Below are 19,050 nucleotides of genomic sequence, written 5' to 3' on the forward strand. Positions count from 1 at the left end.
TTTTGGCCAATAATAGTTACATTGTGTGTGGTTTATGTTAGCTTTGGGAGGAAACAGGAAAACCCAGAGGAAACCCATGCATAAAAATGGAAGAACATACAAACTCCACACATAAAAGTTCCAGAGTTAGGAATGAAACCCAGGCCCTTTTTTTTCTCTGAGGCACTGTGCCACACTGCCACCCAACATGCACCTCTACATAAAAAAAAAAAGATTTTAATTCACTTCTCAATGTGTTAGCTAAAATACCCGTATACATATGTATCATCCCACCCTGTTGGTGTAGCCGAGACGACGAATGCTACTTATGCTTCAGGTGGTGCACCCAAAATAATACAATGATGAAGGTGAGGATGAGCAGGGTGCCGACGAAACCCAAGCCCAGGGCGGCCGTGCTGTACAGCTCTGGGAGCATCTCCGCGGGCACCATGTTCGTAACGTTGAGCATGAACCCAAGGGCCCAACCCAGGTTCCCACCTCCCGCCTAGAACAGAAACAAGAACTTAGTTTTTCAACTCAAGGCAGCGTTATTGACGGAACATTCTTGAGCTTCGTTATTTGTAAAACGGGTGAGACATCACCTAGAGATTTACAATGCTGCGTCACAGTCGTACGTCAAAGGTAACGCCACTGGAAGTAAATGTAAACCGTAAAGGTGCAGCCCTAAAATTGCTTGCTCACGCAACTGCTGGCGGAAGGAAGGGGGTTTCACTTAAGGGCATTCCATTCTAGACCACGGGTCGGCAACCAAAATAACGGGAAGAGCCATTGTTTTTGGAACTCAGTAAACAACAACAATAAAAACCCTCAATATGTCAAGAGCCGCAATGCATGCGAATACGAGACGGTGATCCTGAATGAACAACTGTCACTAAGCAGTTCCTTAAGTAGCCGCACGCGGCTCCGCAGCCACAGGTTTTGCCGAAGCCTGCTCTAGACTCTAGAGCGGTGGTTCTTAACTTGAGGTGCGCCCACCCCCTGAAGGTGCGAGATGCCCTTTTCTTGAGGTGCGAGACGTGGCCAGATTGTTTTAGAAGGTTAATCAACGAAACACAAATTAAGCACGGGCATGTAAGTACAACTACTTTATATTCTTGGTTCTTTCGGTAAAGTCACGTAGAAGGGAAACAATAAAATAATAAAAATATATAAAACAATAAAATTCTCACGAAACGTCGTGAGAATTTTATTGTTTTAATAAAAATATATAAAACAATAAAATTCTCACGAAACGTCGTGAGAATTTTATTGTTTTATATTTTTATTTTATTGTTTCCCTTCTTCGTGACTTTACCGAAAGAACCAAGAATATGAATCCTTGCAGTCACGAAAGCTTTAAATCAAAATACAACTACTTTGTTTCATCAAACCCTATGTATTTATTAACATACTTTATATTTTACGATTGATAACCAAATGGGCGCAAGACTGCAATAAAGATTAAGAACCACTGCTCTAGAGAATATTCGATACTGGCTCAGACATCTTGGGAAGAGGTAGGCGGGTGGGTTCCGTGGGACCCGCGCTGTTCTTGATAGAGATAATTGCCCTTCGTGCCAGGAGCATCTTCGAGGGCTTTACACGCCAAAAACGACTCGCGTCTCATCTTATCTCATGTGAAAGGGCATCCCTCAGCGGCTTCTGATTCTGTGTGGCACAACGGTGACTCCAGCACTTGGCCCGAGTGGGAATTTGTCTGCTAGTAGGGTGGGATGATTGCTGTGTGTCATTTTAATTGTGTAGTATGCGGATATGGCAACATTTAGGCCATTACGCCGGCACACAATGGCCTATTCATTTTTATTGACAGCAGGGGTTCGTTGATGTCCATTGTTATGCATCTGGTTGCATATTTTATGGTAAATACACCCACAGTAATAACCAGGGTGACCTGCCGGATCATGGTTTACACATTATGACGAGTATTCAGTTTTTCTGCATCATTTATGCAATTGATGTGCATTATTTTACCAAGAATAAATGTGACTTATAGGGCTCGGAATACTTACCGTCTGCTGAAAAGTGATGCTTTGCCAGTTGTCTGTGTCAAATTTGTAGCCTTTAGTCAACAGCGTGTCAACATAATATGCCTGAAAGCAGTAGTCTTTCAAGCGGTCGGCTTTAATTCCGGGATTTTGAGCTGTAACCTGAGGACAAAGTTCACTCTTAAACAACTCACTTGTTAAATTATTAATTATTAGCTGTTCTGATTCCACGAACATCCAGAGTTTGAGATGAAAAGCTTCGAATATTGCAAAATGCATCTATTTTTAAGACATAATAGACTACGATTAAACCTTCAAGGATGAGATCTAGATAACGTCATTATCCAAATGAATTTATGGCAGGGTCATCTTTTCAACAAATTCCAGAGCTACCACGTCAAATACACGCATAACACACACACCCGCACACTTTTAAGGCATTTATAACCAATAAAATCTATACATCACGAGAAATGGTGATTTTTTTTGCATGACGAACCAATGCTAAGTGCACAATAAATGTATCGTTAAACGAACACTAATTGCTTTTTACGCACCATTTTTCGTTCACTCCTTCGTAAAGAAATGTTTCAGGGTGCACACGTTGGATTTAAAACAAAAGGACATTCACGCTCACACACGCGAGCCAAACAGACGCCACGCATTTTAGTGGGGCAATGCTTTTCACCGCCACATCCCAACGTCCCACCCCACCCTCCGAGACACACACACACACAGCTCACGTACAACGCACACCACAACAACGCGCGTCACACATCTCGTACAACGACGCAATCAGGCACACAACATTTACTTTGACTAAAACAGAACCCCCGCCCAGCCGGGGCCACCCACCTCTTGAACTCTGACACAACGATGTAGAATTATGGGTGATAACATTATGGATGAGAGGAACAGATGCAAATACATAGCTGCCAACCCATAGGGTTTTACCCCGTATTCTTGTACAGGGAAATGGAGTTTCCAGGTCCATACGGCGCACAGCGGTTTTAATACGGGCAAAATAACAATGTTTGTTGTCTCTTTGTTTGCGTTTCTCTCCTTGTGATGAGATTTTGTAGGATGAACGTTGACATTTATAAGGGCACGGGGTGACCAATAAGGTCTGAATTGGTCTGTAATAAGGTAGGGCACTGATAAGGGGTTGAGAGGTATGCAAATTAGAGACGATGTTTTTTTAAAATTGTTAAATGGCAAGAAGTGATGATGACGGGGAGGTGAGACCAACAAAATGGAGTGGCTGCCAAAGGACATAATGAACGCGAAAGCGCTTCCTTCGGGGAGATGGAGCGACTGTGACGTGGGGTTCGTGTGCAGGAGCCGAATGGATTATGGCGCTGATCTTCATCGCAAGGCCCCGTGGGCCACTGGTGGTCCCTGGTGGCCCCTGGTGGCCTTTAGTGCCGCCCCTGACGTGCTGCTGTCAATCCCCGATGGTTTCAAATGCGTGGTGGCCCTCACATCGATGTCTTATCGGCAGAAGTGGCCCTCCCCTGAAAAGTAGTGAAGAACACTGGATTATGGGATAGCAAAACTGTGAGAGATGGTGGGGGACGTTGGATGGAATTCATCCAGCAGTGGTTAGATCATGGCTTTTGATGATGATACTAGTGTGTGATTTACTGATTGGCACCTCAGCCAGCACCAATGGCCTGACGATCCCACAACTTGACAACCCAGCAATTCTCGCATCTAAGTTGTGCGCGCTGAGAAAATATACATCATCAGCCAAGATCAATTCGCCGCTGGATAAAGGCCTTCCCAAACTTTCACCACCTCTTGCGATCCTGCGATGTAATATTCTATCCTGCTTCTGCACGCAGGTTGATTTCATCGATCCATCTCCTCTCGTATGCATTTAAATCTTTGGCTGCCACTCCGTAAGTACTTTTCACCGATCCACATTGAGAAAACATCTATGACTAAAAAAAAAACACGCACGTATAATGTAGGCATGCAGTGCTTCAACTGGATAGCTTCCTCGTCTGCAATCATAGTATCGAGATTCGTATCTCGTCCAATTTGAGGTTATTTTGTCACGTAAAATGTCTCCCTGCAATATGAACGCTCTATCTCGAGTTGGATAAAGACCGTGCTGATGCTGTGATCACGGTGAGGATACGCGCACACGCACACACACACGCCAGCGAGCGTTGTTCCGTCACAAACCTCAGTCCAGGTTTTCACGCAGTGAGAATCGAAAGCGTCCTTGACGACGTTCAGAGAGGCTTTCGAGTTGGTTAAGTTGAACGCATCCATGGTGTAAAAGAAAGATGAGAAAGCCTGAGGATACAAACGTTAATCAGAACACAGTGCTCCACACACACACACGTGGACACAATCAGTTTAACACGTAGGCTTTCGTGACCAATATCATCCACAGTACAGCATTTTTCGCGGGTTAAATCGCGTAAATATATAAATGTGTACAGGGGCCGTCCATAAATGACGTCACGCACCTAGAGGGGGGGGGGTCAGACATTTGTGACGATGTGTGACGAGGGGGGGGGGTTGAGAAATGTGACGTCACATCAAAATGCGCAACTTTAAATAACTATAGAATTGTTATAACAACACTCTTACAACATCAGAGTGCAGCGCCACATTAAATACGCACTACAATGACAATAGTTTAAAGCGATTTGAAGCATGTTTTATTTTCAAAATGGAAATGGTTTGGGGAGGAGAGGGGGCAGAGCTTTGTGACGTCATATTTGAGGGGGGTCTGACTTTTTGTGACGCCGTGTGACGAGGGGGGGGGGGGAGTCAAAAATCATACAAAATCGCGTGACGTCATTTATGGACGGCCCCACAGCTATTTTAGTACACACAATGGACAGGAAGTACAACATCAATGGGCTCGCATAACGCGCATGCATACTGTATGTTGATTCATTAACCCTCCCACCCCCCACTTCGCGCAAGATGAGCGCACACCTGTTGTCACCACATCCACCCCTCTATTTGGGGTGGACTTCTCCACAAATCTGGCTGTCGCCTGATGAAGCTAGTTGTAATTACTGGCGAAACGTCGTACCCAGATTGTAAATGTTGTGGCTTGGCTCTCTAACACACCGGTTAGTGCTGTACTGGTGACGAATTGGCCACGTTCTGTTTACGTGACAACCCTTACTAGTTGGCTGTGTCGGGTGGTGGCGGGTTTTAACGACACATGTATATATTTACGCGACCTAACCCCCCAAAAAAACCTGAATTAAACACAATCACTGTCACTCAATTAATTCCCCATTAAGAGTGTCATTACATAGCTGCAATGTATTGCTCAAATAATAACATACTGAACTTCAGTCTACCACTCAAGCATGCTTTTGCAGAAATTGATCATGAACTGGTTACATAGCTCCATGCTTGTGAACATTGACATGACTGATGGCATCTGGATTACGAATGAACGAGGTTCGTCGCCGCCTCAGTGATGGCATTCGTGTTACCTCAAGGGACCACGAAAACACAAAACAGGTGGGCCCGTGAGAAGGCCCACCGTGCCCCACCTACATCGTGAACCACCGTGCCCCACCTACATCGTGAACCACCGTGCCCCACCTACATCGTGAACCACCGTGCCCCACCTACATCGTGAATCACCGTGCCCCACCTACATCGTGAACCACCGTGCCCCACCTACATCGTGAACCACCGTGCCCTACCTACATCGTGAACCACCGTGCCCCACCCACATCGTGAACCACCGTGCCCCACCCACATCGTGAACCACCGTATCTCACCTACATCGTGAACCACCGTGCCCCACCCACTTCGTGAACCACCGTGCCCCACCTACATCGTGAACCACCGTGCCCCACCCACATCGTGAACCACCGTGCCCCACCCACATCGTGAACCACCGTGCCCCACCTACATCGTGAACCACCGTGCCCCACCCACATCGTGAACCACCGTGCCCCACCCACATCGTGAACCACCGTGCCCCACCTACATCGTGAACCACCGTGCCCCACCCACATCGTGAACCACCGTGCCCCACCCACATCGTGAACCACCGTATCTCACCTACATCGTGAACCACCGTGCCCCACCCACATCGTGAACCACCGTGCCCCACCCACATCGTGAACCACCGTGCCCCACCCACATCGTGAACCACCGTGCCCCACCCACATCGTGAACCACCGTGCCCCACCCACATCGTGAACCACCGTGCCCCACCTACATCGTGAACCACCGTGCCCCACCCACATCGTGAACCACCGTGCCCCACCTACATCGTGAACCACCGTGCCCCACCTACATCGTGAACCACCGTGCCCCACCCACATCGTGAACCACCGTGCCCCACCCACATCGTGAACCACCGTGCCCCACCCACATCGTGAACCACCGTGCCCCACCCACATCGTGAACCACCGTGCCCCACCTACATCGTGAACCACCGTGCCCCACCCACATCGTGAACCACCGTGCCCCACCTACATCGTGAACCACCGTGCCCCACCCACATCGTGAACCACCGTGCCCCACCTACATCGTGAACCACCGTGCCCCACCCACATCGTGAACCACCGTGCCCCACCCACATCGTGAACCACCGTATCTCACCTACATCGTGAACCACCGTGCCCCACCCACATCGTGAACCACCGTGCCCCACCCACATCGTGAACCACCGTGCCCCACCCACATCGTGAACCACCGTGCCCCACCCACATCGTGAACCACCGTGTCCCACCCACATCGTGAACCACCGTGCCCCACCCACATCGTGAATTACCGTGCCCCACCTACATCGTGAACCACCGTGCCCCACCTACATCGTGAACCACCGTGCCCCACCCGCATCGTGAACCACCGTGCCCCACCCACATCGTGAACCACCGTGCCCCACCCACATCGTGAACCACCGTGCCCCACCCACATCGTGAACTACCGTGCCCCACCCACATCGTGAACCACCGTGCCCCACCCACATCGTGAACCACCGTGCCCCACCCACATCGTGAACCACCGTGCCTCACCCACATCGTGAACCACCGTGCCCCACCCACATCGTGAACCACCGTGCCCCACCCACATCGTGAACCACCGTGCCCCACCTACATCGTGAACCACCGTGCCCCACCTACATCGTGAACCACCGTGCCCCACTCACATCGTGAACCACCGTGCCCCACCCACATCGTGAACCACCGTGCCCCACCCACATCGTGAACCACCGTGCCCCACCTACATCGTGAACCACCGTGCCCCACCCACATCGTGAACCACCGTGCCCCACCTACATCGTGAACCACCGTGCCCCACCCACATCGTGAACCACCGTGCCCCACCCACATCGTGAACCACCGTGCCCCACCCACATCGTGAACCACCGTGCCCCACCCACATCGTGAACCACCGTGCCCCACCTACATCGTGAACCACCGTGCCCCACCCACATCGTGAACCACCGTGCCCCACCTACATCGTGAACCACCGTGCCCCACCCACATCGTGAACCACCGTGCCCCACCCACATCGTGAACCACCGCTTGTCTGCACTCATTGAACTGAGGACGCAGAAAAAAACTACGCACGCACTCTCTCACCCGGAGCCCCTCTTCCTGGCGAGCGCAACTCGACGTTGGCATTTCGCTCCTGAACAGAAATTGCCGTGCGCGAGAGGACCGAAATCGTCAAAACGGATTAAGTCTTTGAAACGTGATCTCAAATTCCCAGGTAAACTTCCGCGAAAGTATAAAGGCTGTACATACGGCGACTGCGTTTGAATCTCCTGCAAGATTACAGTTGTTGATTCGAAGTAATGATACAACTACTTGTGAAAGACCCAACGCAGAAGATCCCTGGGTTTGATCTTCCACGAAACTCGTGGTCCACCCTAAATAGCATCCGCACGAGCCATGGCTGATGCACAAATGGAAGATTCAAAACTCTCCAGTAGCGTGCGACTGTGGTTATCCAGAACAGACCGTACAACATAGAGGTTGCTTCAAAAATATGTTAACGCATCCGAGAATTTGCAACAATACCACGATGAATGTGCCTCCGGGCTCCGCAGACCACCTGGAGAAGATTCCAGGCATGCGTTGACAATAATGGCGAACAAGTGGATACTTTTTGACTTAGCTATTAACGTACATTTGTTGTCACGTTACATTGTATAATCCGTTCTTTTTCCGTTGAAAACGAAACTCTCCCGTGTGTTAACATTTTTTTGAAGCACGCTGTTTAACGACGCAACACTTGACCCACAAATGACATCACAGCGATACACTCCGCTGCCCCTGACGCAGCAGTTATCAGGCTTGCCCACCTGAACGTGAAAACGTAGTTGTGGCTCTGCATCTAAATCGGCCATATGAAAGAAGAAGAATAAGAAGAAGAAGTGATACGTTACCAAGAACTGGCCTCGCACGGGCGGCTGCCAGACTCCGTCGAAGGTGCAGTTGGGCGAGCTGCAGGCGGAGAAGTTAAAGATGCTGGAGATCGTGTTGCTGCATTCGGCAGGGTTTGCCGTGCCTCGGAAAGTGACGGACTGGTTGGGATCATAATTCGCCGGCCTCGCATCGCTCGTACAGGGACTGTCGTAGATGAAGCTGAGGTTGTACGCAACGGAGTATAATGTTGGGTAGCATGGGTTGTCCACCAGGGCTCCAGGAGAAGCCTTTGAGGGTGTGAATTGGATCATGAGTTAGAGTTTTGTTTCTCTAAACATTTTGTTTGTGTAGCCAACACGACGAAAGCAATACAATATATTAAGTTTTCAGTCAAGTACAACAGCTCGTCTTATTAACATCAATGCATGTCACCAATTCACAAAGCTCCTGTTTCTATGTTGTGGTTAACACACTGTGCAATGAACTTGGTAACACGAGTTTAATTAACAACGGTGACGAGTGATATCTGAAGTAATATTTTAACCGATCCTGGGCAACACCTTTGCTCACCAATACACTCTGACCCCAAGCCATGACTGGCATGTCTTGGTCAGGCTTTCATTCAGCAGTGAATTAACAAAATGCTATCAACTATGACATTATATTCTTGGTTCTTTCGGTAAAGTCACGTAGAAGGGAACAATAAAATAATACAAATATAAAACAATGAAATTATCACGACGTTCGACTGCAACACAAGCAATCATCATCAGGTGTGAAAACCACAGCAAGAAAATTTGAAAAAAGTGGCGTTTTTTTAAACTTTAGCACCACGGACAGCGACTTGACAGTTTGTTCAGATGGACGAGTCCATCTATGTTCGGAAAAGAGGAGGGGGGAGACGACAAATAATGGATGCGGTCTGAAAGCCACTTTAAGCGTGATCAATCAATTAAGACTTGGTTCATCAAGGACTAAACACTGAGGTACCACCCCTGGTGAGACACTGCTTGACCAATACATACTTCACTTGGAATGGAACTTTCTACAAACAAACTGAGGGCACCCCAATGGGCTCCCCCCTATCTCCGGTTGTAGCCAACATTTTCATGGAGAAATTTGAGACTGACACCATCCAGACTGCCACTCTGCGCCCAACCTTATGGAAGAGGTACGTGGATGATACTTTTGTCATCTGGCCACATGGCCGGCCTGCTCTAGACCAATTCTTTGACCACATCAATTCCATACACCCAGCCATCAGATTTACCATGAAAGTCGAAAAAGACGGCAAGCTACCTTTTTTGGATGTCCTAATAAAAAAGAGACCTGATGGTTCAATGAGCCACTCTGTCTACAGGAAAGATACCCATACGGATGCTTACCTGAAACCGGATTCCCACCACCATCCATCCCAGAAGAATTCCCTCATCAAGACTCTGCACCATAGAGCCCAATGCATATCCGACCAGGAACACATAGTCAGCGAACTCAAGCACGTACACCAAGCTCTTAAGGCTAATGGTTATTCCGACTACACAATCCGTAAAGCTATCACTCCAACCATGAAGAAGGACCCTCTTCAGGAGCCTTTCAAAACCATCACTTTACCCTACATTGCGGGGATCACAAAAAAGATCTCCAAAATCTTGAATAAACACAAGATCCAGGTCCGATTCAACACATTACATAAAATCCGTGATCTGGTTCCATCTGTAAAAGATGTGATTCCGGACATACAGTATCCTGGCGTCTACAAACTAAGTTGCTTCTGTGGTAGTAGTTACATTGGAGAAACCAAACGACATGTCTCAGACCGCATTCGTGAACACAAAGCAGACCTGAAACACGGTAGGACCAACACATCGGCCGTGGCAGATCACTGTTATAATTCAGTAGGCTCACATGACATTGACTTCTCCAAGACAGAGGTTCTTTGCAAGCCATCTGGCTACCATGAGAGATTCGTTCATGAGGCTATCCACATGTACAAACAGAGACAATTTCAACCGAGAAGATGGATTCTGGCTTAGCAATCATTGGAAGGATTTGATAACCCATTTCGGGTCTTAATTGATTGATCACGCTTAAGGTGGCTTTCAGACCGCATCCATTATTTTTCGTCTCCCCCCTCCTCCTTTCCGAACATAGATGGACTCGTCCATCTGAACAAACTGCCAAATCGCTCTCCATGGTGCTAACGTTAAAAAAACGCCACTTTTTTCAAATTTTCTTGCTGTGGTATTCACACCTGATGATGATTGCTTGTGTTGCAGTCGAAACGTCGTGAGAATTGTATTGTTTATGTTTTTATTATTTTATTGTTTCCCTTATACGTGACTTTACCGAAAGAACCAAGAATATGAATCTCTGCATTCACGAAAGCTTTAAATCTAAATTTAATTATGACATTATAATAATTATCACGTGTGTTTGTGTATGAACGTGCCTATATTTTGGCATATCTCCAGACTTGCCTCACTCGTGTTGAGCCCACCTTGTATAAAGTGGAGAGGAAGCGCTTGATTGCCTGGTCACGTCCATAGCACAGGTAGCTGTGGGAATACACGTGGTACTTTCTTCCGTACAGCTGGATGGTCAGGCTGTCCGGTGAGCCCTGCAGAGGCTCCTCAATCATAAATGTGATCTGAGTGGATGCTCCACCCAGGTCCAAGGCTCCTATGGGCTTCGTGGATGTGGTCCATTGCCATTTGCCCAGCCATGTGAACTGAGGGGTCGAGAGGATAATCCAACAGCAGACAAAAACAGAGGTTGCACTTTTTTGCCAGGTGAGTTACACTCTGCGGCAAAGCCATCGATCGTGCCGGAGGGGTCCAGTGGCTGGGCTATATGCAGAGGAGGCAATTGAACAGGGGGGCCCATATCATTCCTTGGACCAGGACCTATGCCAATCACGCTATGCCACGCACGGGACTGTGTTATGCTGTTACAACAGCACCAAAGTTTAGCTCCCAGCAGACAGTAAGCCAGTGAAAATTGCAATTCAAATGCAGACACGGCATCAGTTGATTTCAACTACGCTATATGATTTCATGTGGGAGGATTCACAAACACTGCATTTAAAATTCCCTGCTCACCAAAGGCCACTGTGGATGTAGGTTATTGTCGAACAGTAATGTCATTTAATTACCCAGGAAGCCTGAAATGAGCGTGGGGGGTGCAGAGGGGCAGGAACACCGTAGCATGGGCCACCACAACAGAGATGCACCGCGAAGGAGAGCGGACTTGGGTGGGAGAATGGGACATTTGGTGATGTGGAGCCCACCCTCGGCACTGGTCTCAAGATACCTTTCTTATGCGGATCCTACTTGGAATATTTCACCGACTCCACATTGAGTATTTTTGTGGTGAGAGGAGAGTGGCATGTCCCAAGGAAAACCCCGTGAACGGAAAGGTGTAGTCGGCAATCATGCACGCTTTTTGGTTGGCCATCAAACAAAGATGGTCACTGCATTGCGCACTTTTAGATGCGCTTCTGCGGCTGTCTGGAATTATCTTCCTTCCGATATTAGGAAGCCACTGGAACTATGCCCTTTTGAATCTAGATTGAAAACTAATTTTCTCTAAAACTACTTTTTGTGTTTAGTTTGGTGTCCTTCCCCTTACATATGGCGCAAAAGAAGTTCAACATACATACATACCTAATGCGATGATGGTGATAATTACTGTGACGTCAATAAAATGCACAATTATATTGTTGACAGCGAGCGGTAATAACAAGTACAATTGCTAAGCAGCAAAAGGCTATTTATGATGGGCGTTGGGTCGTTTCCATGCCTGAATGAAGTTGTACAAGAAGTAATTGGCCGTGATCCAACCGTAGGTTCCCTCTTCCTGGCCTGAGATGATGCGCCCCTCACGGTACGAGAAGGGATACGAGCCGAGCACTTCCCGCACCGAGGACAGCACTGCCTTCGCTGCCACCAAGTCACTCATCCTACACACACGGCCACAAAGACACGCGCACACACACACACACGTGTTCGCACAAATGCAAAGGTTTCCCAATATAGCTATACAGACTGTGGAAGTGCTGACAGAGGGCACCCATTGAGTACAGAATGGTCCTCACCGGGTTGGTGCCACCAGTTCCGTGCCCGGCTGCCTTTTGTCTTTCCATGCCTAGCTTTGTCTTTGCTGATATTCACAAACTTCACCAGTTAACTCATTGTAGCCGAGTTGACCATGGAGAGACCCAGGACCAGTTCGAATATCGCTTGGGCAATTATTTTAGCCATGACCAGGAATCAAATTTAGGTCACCGACAACAACACAGCTGCCAATCACCATAAAGTGACGGTGATAACAATACAGCACTTGCGCGAGGCTCAGGGCACTTTGAGGCCATGTAAACTATCAAGGGGGGGTCACGGAACACCCTCATATAAAGAGTCCTCGTTTTTTATCTAAGTGAATCTGGATACTGTAATCTCATTCTCTAACCACGCTCTCATTCTATGTTTTAAGCCTCTTTAATACATCTTTTCATCCACGATATAGACACTCCTTTTTAATATTGTCTATCACATCAACATACATGAAAACGTTGAAATCCTAAAACTTGATAAATGCAAAATTAAGTGGTATTATTCCATATTGAATTGTTTAATAATATATTGAATACCTTTTTTGAGACTCTCAATATTGTAAGAACGTGCTAAACCAGTTGAATCATGGGTGGCTGCCCAGATAAAAAAAAACCGGATTTCAATGTATTAGTTCAACACCCTATATAGTCACTGATTTTTTTAGATGAGAGCATATGATTTATTTGCATTGGTGTAAATATATGCACACTGTCAATTGTGAGTACAGTAATATAATGCATTTCTACTGGAACCCATAACTGCTTTGCCACGGTAGGGTTAGCTACGTACGGTGCGAAAGAAGCTCATCATACATAGACATGCCCATACATTCAATTCACCCGAACAATATTGAGTTCAATTTTCTATTCAAGTCTTCTTCTTTCGTATAAAATTGTTGGGGTTTGAAACAGATTACAAATTGATGTCGAGATTTGATATCCATTCGACTGCTTCAAAGCAATCCGTGCGGATTTGTTTCAGATCGCCGTTGAATGATCCGATTGGGCAGTCAGTCACGATACGTTGCACGGTCTGAGATGTCGCACCACAGATTCAAGTGAATCTGCGTAGTCTATCTCTAGTCATGCTCCAACCTTCTCTGTTGGAATCCCATAGACAATGTGTGGTGGGTAATGCAGGTCAGGGGGGGCCCCCCTCCGGCACTCACTCCAGGAGCCTCATGCCGGCAGTGGCCCCCAGAGCCAGCGGGGTGTCAGCCCAGCGGTCCTTGGGCACGATGGCCTTGGCCTTGTCCATGCACGCCCGGAGTGACTCCCCGGCCCCGGACGGGGAGCTGCTGTAACTCGAGATCCCTCCTCCTGCGAGTTCATCAAAATAAATATTTTACCAGGTAAGGGCCCACTGAGCTAGAACACTTTTTTTTTATAAGCGACCTGACTACAAATGACAACTTAACGAAGTGGCTTATTGTGTGGACATTTATAGCAGCCGAATGATCTAAACGCATGTTTCTTAAATCTGGAAGGAGAAAAACTTGGCGTACGTGGAAAAAAAATCCCCACGACCACGGCAGAAAACATGGATGCTCCAAATATACAAGCATCAGGGTCGGGTTCGAACCCACGACATCCTGTATTCCAGGTGGAGTAGTTAACATCTCGCCACCCTGGCACCCAGATGCCAGGCCATAGATCTGCCAGGTGTTGAGAGGTCTACAAGCTGAAATAAATGTAATCAATGCACAGGTACAACTGCCCGGTTTTCAATACACTGCTGGATGACAGCCTGCCCATGCCGTGTGGACCGTATTGATTATTTGATCACACTTCACCACCCTGGTCAGTGCAGGTAGGTGAAAGTGAAGGTAGCTTAGACATGGGAGTGCATAGAAGTACAGTGCAACATTGGAGCTTGCTGCACTGCCCTCTGCTGCCCACCACGTAGCCTCGCAAGCCCTATGACAACCTACTTGTGCATGGTGGTCATTCATTTAAGCACTATCCAAGCTCAACATTTATTCTAGCTTCTGAGATCCAATAAAGATTAAGCGTGTCCCGGGTGATTTTAGTTCCAGGCAATGAAGTTGTTTTGAGCCTGGGTATATTTATATGAAAACCACATATAGCTTTTCATAGAACAGGTGAAGCTTAATTAATATTCATAACTTTATGCATGAAAACGAATACAGAGCAGATCACAATACATCGGAGACAAATCTCTTCCAAGTTCGCAAACAGCGGCACTGTTTAAAACGTCCCCCAATACTTATTCTCTCTTACTTTTGGTTCTAAATTAGCCACCTACATTTCTCAGTTTTTCCTCCCCTTGGCCAGTGTATATATGTGTATATATATTATTTTTTTACTGATATACGGTGCCTTCAGTACCTGCTACAAAGGCATCGTTGTGTTATTGTGATTCAGTTTTTAGCACGCCGCGGGGTTAACTGCGCTGAGCGGATTCACCATCGACGTCGCAGAGGTGGCGCTGTGCAATCACCCCCGTGTCGTTCTGCTTCTCCGCCGGCCACTCGTAGACGAAGAGCGCCGTGTGTGACGAGCCGGCATCCAGGACTATCCCGTACTGACACGGCAGAGAGAGAGAGACACCGTCACAGCCCGAGACAATCGTCGTCGATGAATGCACGCTCACGGATTCGTTGTTGATTTTTTTTTGTTTTCATTCCCTCGAGCCCATGTTAATGATCTGGCCGAATTCTGTTAATGGTTGTAAGTCCGATTCGTGTAACTATTTATGGCCATCGTCATTCGCTTTGTCTGGGTGACTCAGCCTTACATATGTACCCGAGGCAGTGTACACATCTTTGATCCAGCGCTTTAGGGTGTGTGTGTTCATGCATTTGATGAACAGATATTTGTTGAATTTAGATTTGAAGTTATTTGTTGGTCAAAATTAAACAGATACATCTGGTGATGCTGCGTTGGCAGTGGTGTTTCAGCATAAATAACAAGAGAAACCCTCAACTTTGATGTGCTATAAAAGGGTCTTTGCCCAAAACGTCGCCCATTATATATTGTAATTGATTGGTCAGCTCAGTCCTTCAGCGGGGCAAGCACGTTCGTGTCAGCCGGCATGTAACAAAGCATCCCCCCTAGGACGTTTTGTTTATGCTGCTGCTGCTGTAAACAAATATGCTGCACGTTATGTTTGTGTCCGACCACCTTATATTTTACAATATTATTAAAAACGCGAGAAGTGCCGCTACACTATTGTGATATTGTGTATACGTGTTACCTTCATTGGGTTGATGCTCGCCCTCCTGAGTCGATCTCCGGTGAGCCCCGTTCCGATAATGGCCACCATCAGGGCTATGGCGGTTACTCCGAGAGCCAGGAATGTGATGGCTTTGGCAGACATTGCACGGAAAGATTATTCTGTTGGTGGTAAACACAACCGTAAGACCTTTGTACTCTGCCTGACAGGTATATCATTAGACCTCTTTTTGCCAGTACCAAAATATAATAATAGGGGGTTTTCCCCTTTTTTCTGGCAACAAAACTGAAACCCTTTTAACAAGGACTCATGTCTGCATTAACCACAATACCTGCAGTCAAAATGCAAACAAAAAAACATACTATGATAATATATGCATTGTCCTTGAAACCGATTGGTCCACACCAAGGGTCGGCTTTCTTTTGAGCCTCGACCCAATTGGTGCTCGACCACATGACGCCAGAAGGCGTACAGCTCAAAGACAATGCACTATCAAAGTAACGAGGGCTCGGGGTCAGCATCTACATCATTAGACCTCCCTTGCCAGTACCAAAATGTAATAATAAGGTTTTTACCCTTTTTTCTGGCAACAAAACTGAATTTTTTTTACGAGGATTCATGTCTGCATTAACCACAATACCTGCAGTCAAAATGCAAACAAAAAACATACTATGATAATATATGCATTGTCCTTGAAACTGATTGGTCCACACCAAGGGTCGGCTTTCTTTTGAGCCTTGACCTAATTGGTGCTCGACCAGATGACACCAAAAGGCGTACACAGCTGTGGACGCCGACCCTTGGTGTGGACCAATTAGTTTCAAGGATAATGCATATATTATCATAGTATGTTTTTTGTTTGCATTTTGACTGCAGGTATTGTGGTGAATGCAGACATGAATCCTTGTTAAAAGGTTCCAGTTTTGTTGCCAGAAAAAAGGGGAAAAACCCTATTATGACAGATATATGTTCATTTTCCTAGACTGATTCATCCTAAAGTGACGTCACTTTGCTACCAACGAGGATTGCAATGGCACATTTTCTTTGTGCCTGACCGAAACATTTAATTACTGTATTGTGTAAATTGACTCTCGTGGAAAAGTAAAGGTTACGGAATGGCAGCCCAAGTTTACAAGTCGAATTGGTGCCGCTGTGTTTGTCTAAGAGGCCGCCCGGCTTAAAGAACTCTGTCCCCAGCATAGGCTCGCATCTAGACATTGAAGCCTGACCATAGACGTGTATCGATGGATTTAAATGCATTCTTGAGTCACCTTTCCAAAATCTACAAATTCAACATGGATTGTAAAACGCATCACACGATTCGTGTGAATGTTGTGGATGTGAGGATATTGGAACCACTATGTGGTGTAAAGTAAAACTCGATATCTATCAGTTTGTCGATTCACCTTATTGCCCCCTGGTTCGGCAATTGCTACTTACCTCTGATTTCAAGAGGGTTTGTTGTTTATTCTAACTCTTAAGAGTGTCACGGTGGCGAGATGTTAACTGCCTCGCCTGGTATACAGGAGGGCGTGGATTTAATCCCGACCCTGACGCTTGTTGTATATTTGGAATTTACATGTTTCTCTCCCCGTGGTGGCGTACATTTTTCTCTGGGTCATCCGGTTTTTTCCTCCACGTTTAGATTCAACATGCGTTTAGAGTATTTGGCTGCTAGAAATTTCCACGTTATAAGCCACTTCGTTGAGCTATCATTTCTGGCCAGGTTACTTCTAATAAAAGCTATATAGCTCAATGGGTCTTACCTGGTAATATAAAAAATGTATAGTTTAGTTTATTTTAAAAGGCAGTAGCCAATATAACTCGGTAACCAAAAGTTTAACAACATCCATAGCATAAAGTAAAGTTTCACTATTAAAGTATTCATACACTTCCAGGCGTGAAAACACACAAACATCAATATAACCACGTCTCAAACATTGGTTAGGCTTGCACTGAAAGAACATTGTGACAATAGCAAATGGCAACATAAATTTCACACACACACACATTGATATACTGCATACACATTCACACAGATTATGTCTACATATAGAGCACATACTGATTTTGTTCATCTCTTTAACGTATTATATAGGTCAGATGAAATATACTTCCACGCGATGAAATACAAAGGAAAACGAATGTATTCACCTGCTTGTCCAGTTATCTAAGTGTTCTCCGTGGAAGAAACTTTGCTCTGAGCTATGCGTGTACTTCTAATAGACGAAATACGGTGGGAGGAGTGGTGGGCGGACTTTATCGACTAAGTACAAATAAAACCACCCCTGCCGATTCGCAATCGTTTGAGTATACTTACTGACAAGTACACACCTCCTTAGAGAGAATGCAGCTATTTTACTTGGCTGTTTTATTTTCTACTTGCATCACCTCTGGTGTTTGACAAAAGTTGTGGTCACTGTTGTTTGAGATCAATCTTCCCATCATAAGGCACAGCCACTGGTGGGTGTTTAGACACCCGAAAAACAGGTTTAGATATGTCCAAAAGACACCCTTAACTTTTTGGAAAACCATTCACTTGTAGGACACTTCCAACCTCGAAACTATGGCTGTGTCGCCGCTGCCCATCATCGCATTCAATCAAATATTATACGAAAGACTGCCTACAGTATTCTAGATTTAAAGCTTTCGTGACTGCTAGGATCCATACTCTTTGGTTCTATTGGGTAAAGTTATTTTATTTTCACCTACGTGACTTTACCCAATAGAACCAAAGAGTATGCCTACAGTATGTTGTCATCCACTGTAGTCCATATCAATCGTCGTTGAATTGTTTCACTAAATATTTAATAAAGTGAACTACATTGACCTCAGTGTGGACATCGATAACCGTGGTGCTAAAAGGGCCAGGTGATATTTGAGGTTAAACTATGGCCGAAAATATAGGGGGTGTACAACGATTTATTGCAGAGGTCACCCCTATACCCTATGTCATTTTCAGAGGCACCCACACAGTCTGCTCACGGTGGCATCACGTGAGTTGGTAATCACCATCCTCACTTCTTTGGGGGGGGGGGGGGGGCTCCTGTGGAAATCCCACGAAGGTGCCAGTAAGCTGAGTGTTGACCCTGTACCATAGTGTACACGTGTTAGATTTTATAAATTGTTAGACTGTATCATCGTCTGGCTTCAGACAAACACCAAACTGTGCAATGTATTTTTGGTGTACATTTTCACTTTCAAGGCGAAACCTGAGATAGCGAACAGCAGCGTCTGTCCTTGTACAGAAGTGTCTCACTTAACGAACAGCAGCGTCTGTCCTTATACAGAAGTGTCTCACTTAACGAACAGCAGCGTCTGTCCTTGTACAGAAGTGTCTCACTTAACAGCAGCGTCTGTCCTTATACAGAAGTGTCTCACTTAACG

At 46.3% G+C, this 19,050-nt stretch overlaps 1 protein-coding gene across 2 annotated transcripts; it reads right to left on the bottom strand.

Annotated features, from left to right (window-relative positions):
• Window positions 1-203: 203 nt before the first annotated feature.
• On the bottom strand, window positions 204-18,017 carry LOC116940499 (ectonucleoside triphosphate diphosphohydrolase 2-like). Of its 2 annotated transcripts, XM_032950403.2 has the most exons (10): window positions 17,818-18,017; window positions 15,685-15,824; window positions 14,895-15,012; window positions 13,637-13,787; window positions 12,158-12,317; window positions 10,857-11,087; window positions 8,380-8,646; window positions 4,176-4,289; window positions 2,010-2,147; window positions 204-484 (listed from the first exon to the last, which is right to left on the bottom strand). In XM_032950403.2, the coding sequence occupies exons 2-10, from the start codon at window positions 15,805-15,807 to the stop codon at window positions 302-304; spliced, it is 1,485 nt and encodes a 494-aa protein (XP_032806294.2). In that variant the 5' UTR covers window positions 15,808-15,824; window positions 17,818-18,017; the 3' UTR covers window positions 204-301. The 2 variants fall into 2 exon arrangements, with proteins under 2 accessions (XP_032806294.2, XP_032806295.2); XM_032950404.2 differs by lacking the exon at window positions 17,818-18,017 and having other exon boundaries at window positions 15,685-16,381.
• Between the last annotated feature and the right edge of the window lie 1,033 nt (window positions 18,018-19,050).

The sequence above is a fragment of the Petromyzon marinus genome, chromosome 9 (genome assembly GCF_048934315.1).
Source record: "Petromyzon marinus isolate PM22_M1 ecotype Great Lakes invasive population chromosome 9, UKy_Petmar_22M1.pri1.0, whole genome shotgun sequence".
Taxonomy (NCBI): Eukaryota; Metazoa; Chordata; class Hyperoartia; order Petromyzontiformes; family Petromyzontidae; genus Petromyzon; species Petromyzon marinus.